Source organism: Pholcus phalangioides, unplaced genomic scaffold, assembly GCF_987345545.1.
Source record: "Pholcus phalangioides strain wild (caught in Gottingen) unplaced genomic scaffold, Ppha-v1.0 ptg000004l_1, whole genome shotgun sequence".
Taxonomy (NCBI): domain Eukaryota; kingdom Metazoa; phylum Arthropoda; class Arachnida; order Araneae; family Pholcidae; genus Pholcus; species Pholcus phalangioides.
In genome coordinates, this window is record NW_028301597.1 from 31,083,712 (window position 1) to 31,090,625 (window position 6,914).

The following is a 6,914-nucleotide window of genomic DNA, read 5'->3' on the forward strand; positions in this document are numbered from 1 at the left end:
ATTTCAGATTTTATTTTCCCAAATATCCCCCAAAGCAGAATGTTTTGCATTGCTCTGCAATGAGCTCTCACCTTACTGAAAATGATCTGCGGTAAAAACTCCCACAATAATGTTATTTACACAAGAGTGCTTTTCTTAGAGATTGTTCTGCAACACACATCACAGCTATAGGTACATTTAAATTGTGTTTTGGGGCCAAATACAATAGAGTTCTGATAATCTGAGTACCACTGAACTTCTTTCATTTTAATTTGAGGTGGCTTGGAAAATTCACCCCCCCTGCAGAAATGATTCTTAACATTGTTGCTGAAATCCTTAGGCTAAAATGGCCAACTATTTAACACCAGACCTTATCTAATGGGATGTTGTGCCAGTCCAATACGATTTATGATAATGTCAATTTTGTTCGTCTGTCTGCCACCTTTTCAACTTAGGAGTTTCAGCTACGTATGAAAAAGGAATGAAATTGCATTCCATAACTTATGGTAATGAAATATTTTTTTATATTCAGGAAAATGAGGTGTAAAAATTAAGCATTTCTGACTTTGTCCAATAATTTATGAGTTTTGTGTCTCTAAACTTCTGATTTTACGAATGAATTTTTCATTTTTTACGGGTTTGTAAAAACCAAGCATAGACTTTAAATCTATTCTAGTATGGAAAGTTTTCTATTTAGTCTGAGTCCAGAGTAATTCCAGCTGGTTCTGCACTGATTAACTCAGATTATCTGAACTCTATATTACAACGATACCCATCAGTTTTTAACAGAAAATATTCACTCCAAATGCTTCAACTTTACGGTAAATAAGTATATGTTAAAAGTTCACTTGAAATACACACAACAAAATCTCTGGTGCTTTGATCAAGTCAAGCTGGACAGCATTGTATAACTGTATGGTGCGTGATAGTAACCAATACCAGGTATATGGTTTATACCAGGTACCAGATTTATATGGTAGATTTCAAATTAACCTTCCTACTAGAGGTAGATTTATGATTCTGCCACAGCAGTAAGCTATGTAAACTTTGCACACTTCCTTTTCATTTAATTACCTGTTACCCGAATGTATCAACTTCCTTAACTCCCCCTTCCAAAACATAAGCCTCAGCTAAATTTTCATACGGTAGTATTAATATCATATGGCTGCCGAATAAATGGAGAAGTTCGCTGCAAGATAATACAAGATTTATGCAAGTAACTTTCAGGAACGAATCAAATTCACAAGGTATGACTACTTCTATCAAACCCCTCTTAATTTGATAGCTCCAGCAATACTATCTGGTTAAACATTTTAGGTTAATAAAGAAGAACGGCTGACCATGTTTCCAAAATTCGAGCCTATATATAGGTCAGTTGTGTTTGCAATATCCTGAGGTCATAGACTTGCTATAGCAGGGCTGGACAAATTCCAGGTCACTATGGCAACTGAAAAATTGACATTGGTTCTTTTTATGTCCTATAACTGAATTCAAATCCTAGGACAGCACAAAATTATCAGAAATTATGTCAAGTGCGTATGGTAGCACATGAAAAAGGCCCCCCCCCCCCCAAGTCAAAAAATGCACCATTTGGACAAATTTTGTTGATAAAAAAATGCCTGGTGCCTATGAAGTTTTGCTGGCACCTAATTTTTTTTCTGATTTGTCAAGCACTGTGTTATAGCATGTCAAATACCTATGACTATGAAAAAGGATAAGTAAAAAGTGAAGCATCCCACAGTACACTTTTACATGACAAGAACACTGATTTTTTTAACTTCAGATCTAGGGAACCAGATGAGTTAGAATTGAGTGACTCCTCTAATATTATTAGCCAATTTTCCTTTTTTTTAGGCTAGATGTCTAAAGTGAAAAATAGATGAAAAAGTTCAAAGTCTATATATTCTAAAATGCTGGGTATCAACTTCATATATGTTTCATCTACTTCAATGGTGCGAGAGCAAATATGAAATATATGGAATGCTTTAACTATATAGCCTGCTTTTATAAGAATGTAGCTGTGATCACAATTTTTCACAAGAAAAGCTTCTTCATTGCATTGGCGTAATATTGGTTGAGCTTCTGGACTTTAGCTTTAAGTAACTGCTGTTGGCTTATTATGGCTTGATTCTTTGGCTCGAGCTCATGAGCTCTATCCAAGTCCTCCTTGGCCCTCTCATATTCCTGCAATTGAAGCAGTGCCGCACCTCTCCTGTAAAGAGCTTTTGAATTGTTTTCTTGAATTTCCAATGCCTTTGTGCAGTTTTTTACGACAAACTCATAGCTGTGATGCCTCATCTGACAGGCAGCCAGATTGAGGTAACAAGAGAGTTTCATCCCGCTAATGTTCATACCTTCTTCCTGGCCTGAAGGTATATCATGTTCCAATGAGATGAGATATTTCAAAGACAAACTAAATCTCCTGAATGCCCACTCAAACTGTCCCCGGGAGTACAGCTCCATGCCCTTCTGTTTATGATAGTTAGCTCGCCGCCATTTTTCTGTAATGCTCATTTCCCATATTTCAGGCTCCCTAGTATAGGACAAAAGCTGTATTTGGACTTCAAACATGGTCGGTGAAAAATCAAAGTTCTCACTTTTGTCTGAATCCCCCGGAGATTTCTCGCTATTAGGTGGTTCGTCACTTATGGAAGTAGCTGGATTATTGCTGTTTGAGTCCTGCTGTTTATCACAAATATCGACAGGTTCATGATTATCTTGAGGTGTATCAGGAACTATATCAGGCTGTTCACTGGCATCTTTGGCAGGCAAAGAAGTGTCATCAGGAGTTTCGATCTGCTCGAAATCTTTCCCAGCTTCTGATGACTTTTGCTCCTCCTCCTCCAGAGTTGTTGCAGAATTATTCACATCGGATGAATTAGATTTCTTGATTGCTGGTAGTGGCTGAGATGGATCAGGAAATGTCATAATGCAAATTTCTTCTAGTTTCATGGTGCGAAGACATGCCTCTAAAACTCTGTCTATCGGACAATCAACATCACTGATGATGAGCTCCTTTTCTTGTTCATCATTAACATCAGGCAACACTTTCGATTCGTCTTTAATAACTTTAACCTTACAGACAGATCCATCTTGTGGAGTGTTGAAACCAAAACCTTTTGTCACGATTGTTTTAGTGAATCGCTTGTCAGGAGCTTCCCACACTACTTTTTCTGCTGGTTCTGGAGGAGGATCACCGCTCATTGTGAACTGCAATGGAACAAAAAAAAGTTTCAAAAATATGAAATAAATAAACTTATCATAAATCTTTACACAAATAGCAACATTTCATGACAGGGTGTGGTAGTCCAGTTTGATGATACACATTTGCATATAATACAATGCTGAAGACCACTTTAAGGCAGCAGTTCCAAAGTGTGCATAGCAGCTCCTAGGGATGTTGCCAACTTTTCTCATGGTGTTGCTGTAAGCTGGTGATATTGATGTGTACCTTTTTGAACTTTAAAGTGATTCTTTGCTAGAATATTCTGGGTAAGGTTACCAGACATCCTCCTAAAGGACATGACTTGAAATTAAATTTTTTATGTCATTTCAAGCGTCCTATGTTTTAGAAAATTTGCCCTATTGCCTTCTTTTTCAGGTTCCCACAATCATTTTGCAATTTTTTTCTGGGGAATTTTTCTCCCCACTTTGAAACATATATCACTGGTATGAGTGTCTTTTGTGTTTTTTTTGCCACAAATATTTTACACAATTTGATTAAGGTTGAAGAAATTCCCTGTATACAAGAACTGATTACAATGGTGATTTATAAAAGTAGTCTCTGGCAAAAAAGAAACGCGTCTAAAAGCGAGAAAAATCTTCTGAGGGGTATAGACAGAAATCCTTTTGCCTTGCACCAGATTATATGTAACTTATATAGCGGTTTTTAATTACAAAAAAGTGTGTTGTTTTTTTGCCATTATAATGGGATTTCCCATCCATGCGTATGGGCTGTCACAGAATATTTCATTGCGAGCCAACCAATGTGTAACAGCCAACGGTCTGCACATCAAAGGGACTCAAATTGTTTCTCTTGGATTTTGTATAGCAAAGGCTGCATGTGTGGGCCACGGTTTAAACTGGGTTGTGAAAGGGAGAAAAAGAAGGAAGCAAAAGCATGGTGAACACAAAAGTCACAGTGAGTAATAAGCCTATGCAAATGTGTGGACATTAATAACTTTGTGATACACAGGACAATCATTTCACAAAACTACTTGAAAATGATGGATTTGGCCCCCCCATACCCATTTCAGATAAGACACAAAAACATTGTTTTTACTGTGTTTGTATTTCTTATTTTTGCAGTCCATGGGCAAAAGTTGCGTCTTTGCAAAGTGGCCAGCAATCGGTTAATAAACTTGTGAATTAACTGGAGTCTGAAGTGTGAACAATATGTGAAGCAACCAGCCACTTCACAAAGATGACTTTGGACCAAGGGTGCTTAACATTTAGAATAGTGTGGGCCACTTCTCATTGGTTTGAAACACGGCAGGACACTAAGGTGATCTGGAATGTTGGTTTCTTACGTGATCTGCAAGGGTGGAGCGGATCACTTGATAGATCTGGAAATGAGCTCTGGACCCACGTAACTGATATTCGGTACTGCGCTATAGGTAATATAAGTGATATGGAACGGCACCAAAGGCAGCTTAAATGCTCTGAAATTGTACTGCAGGTCATTTAAGTGATCTGTAAATGTGTTGCGGGTCATTTAATTAATCTGTAAATGCACTGGAGGTCACTTAAATGATTTGTAAATGAGTTGCCAGCTGCGTGAGAGATTTGGAACTGTGACACAGGTGACTTGAGTGATGTGAAACTACACCATGGGGCTGCTTAAGCGCTCTGTAACTGTGTCACTGAAGTGATTTGTAAACATGCGGTAGTTCACTCAAGTGATATATGAATATACCGTTAGTTTTTCAAGTGATCTGGAAATGTTCTCCAGGCCACTAAAATGAAGTGGAGCTACTACAACTAAACCACACATGCACCTTGTCCATGTTCCTTTGAGGAACTTCTAACGAATTAGTACATGTTGGAATGTGCATGCACATATTTTGAACCTAATGTGAAGTTTGTTTCTGTGTAATGCTTACTGTGTGTGGTGCTGCCATCACTTTTTCTAACTATGAGTGAAGTATAATGATTCAATAATTGTATTGTGGTATGCCTGTTGCTCTCTGTGGCTTTTTAACAAAGAGATCGGCTCACAGCAATGTGGAGCTGTGCTGCAGGGCTCACTAATTCATTTGTAAATATGCCTCATAGTTTATTTAAAAAAACTAGGTCTGAAGTTGCAGACAACATCAGATGAATCAGAGGGCCATATTTGGACATCTTCCATGGCTTGAGCATACATGCTTTAGACCAGTTTCCCAAACTTTTTGTGTTCCATCGCTCCCTTCTTCAAGAAATTTTCATCTCTCATCACTCCTAACTCAAGCCAACCTATAGGATTCTATGTTATACCCATAGTTTCTCACCCCTCCCCCCCCCCAGACCATTCCATTGCTCAATTTGGGAAACGCTGCTTTAAACCCTTAACATATACACAGGTCTATATAAAAACAACTTGGCAAGGATGTTTACGTCAATGGTTGTTGTTGAGAATGGTAGCAGTTGAATATATTGCCAAATTGGTGTAAGCAAGAATGATGTTGATTAATCAAACATCAGCATTTCACTGCTAAGAAAACTCAAGGCCAAGAAATTGCCAAATGGAAAATTCACCAACAGTTCGACATGAGTCTATGAATGATATCGCGAGGATCTGGGTTCAAACCCCACCGTTGCTGCAGTGGTGATTGACTGAAGTTGGTTTTCTGTGGTTCCCAACTTTGAGGCGCAAATGCGAGCCGATCTCCCCGTTAAAAAGTCTCGCCACAGAGAGCAACAGAACAAACAGTAGAAATATTCAGTCACTACACATCACTCTGAGATATAGATGGCAGCACTGAAAAATCATACACAACACTAGATACGCACTCAGACTGTTAGGTACACACACTTACAATTCCGGCACAACTCACTAGGTAGTAAATTGCCTATGGCGATAGACCTGAGTTGTGCTCGGTTTGAAAAAAAAAATGAATGATAGTGTGAACAAGTGAGGTTGCCCACTCACTCACTAGATCACTTACTCTATCCCTAAGTCACTTGCTCTGACAGTCGCTCATTCACTAGTTTGCTCATTCAACCAAGCAGTCACAAGCTATATACTGTATCATTTACTGACACTGCCATTCCTCGCTAACTTACTGCCTCACTGAGTCATGTCGAACAGTTGTCTGTGAATTTTCCCAGCAGTGAATTTTTAGTCGATGAATTGTTAGCCTGTTATTCACCAAATCGTGAATAATACTGCTATTCTGAGTGTATCTTTAAAATACACCCTGAAACTTCCCATACCACTAAAAAAAAAAGACTTTGATAGCAAACCAATGAGCATTTTTTTTAATATTTCTTCTCCGATTAGAAGGCAAGTAATTTTAAAAATAATATATTACAACATTTAAACTAAATAGATGGAAATTGCGTCAAATTTTTAAAGGCTATAGATACACCAAAATCGGATAATACGAAACACAATTTCATTGAGAAAAAACTTATTGCATGTCAAAAAAAATTTTGTGAAATTTTCTACAATTTCTTTTTCTTTCATGATATCACAAATCAATAACTTACTTCCCTATTTCTTCACATCAAACTGCGTAAATATTACTACGGAAACTTTCACTGCAATGACGGTTTCTCACGAAGCTGATGCCACTCACCGGTATCTAAATAACAACAACTCCGAATAATGGAACTATATAAATAATATACTCAATAAATATCAATACTTAATATATATGTATTATATAAAATATGAAAATATTATATAATTGATATATATCAAGATATAAATCATGATAATTATTTTATAAATA

At 37.4% G+C, this 6,914-nt stretch overlaps 1 protein-coding gene across 1 annotated transcript; it reads right to left on the bottom strand.

Annotated features, from left to right (window-relative positions):
* Positions 1-28: 28 nt before the first annotated feature.
* LOC149087087 (uncharacterized) lies at positions 29-6,741 on the bottom strand. Its single transcript, XM_089231328.1, has 2 exons — positions 6,670-6,741; positions 29-3,189 (listed from the first exon to the last, which is right to left on the bottom strand). Exon 2 carries the CDS (start codon positions 3,181-3,183, stop codon positions 2,014-2,016), a length of 1,170 nt encoding a protein of 389 aa, XP_089087454.1. The 5' UTR covers positions 3,184-3,189; positions 6,670-6,741; the 3' UTR covers positions 29-2,013.
* Positions 6,742-6,914: the final 173 nt, after the last annotated feature.

Bases quoted from the DNA above. Each gene is read 5' to 3' on its own strand.
- LOC149087087 (XM_089231328.1), bottom strand. From the start codon at position 3,183: ATGAGCGGTGATCCTCCTCCAGAACCAGCAGAAAAAGTAGTGTGGGAA.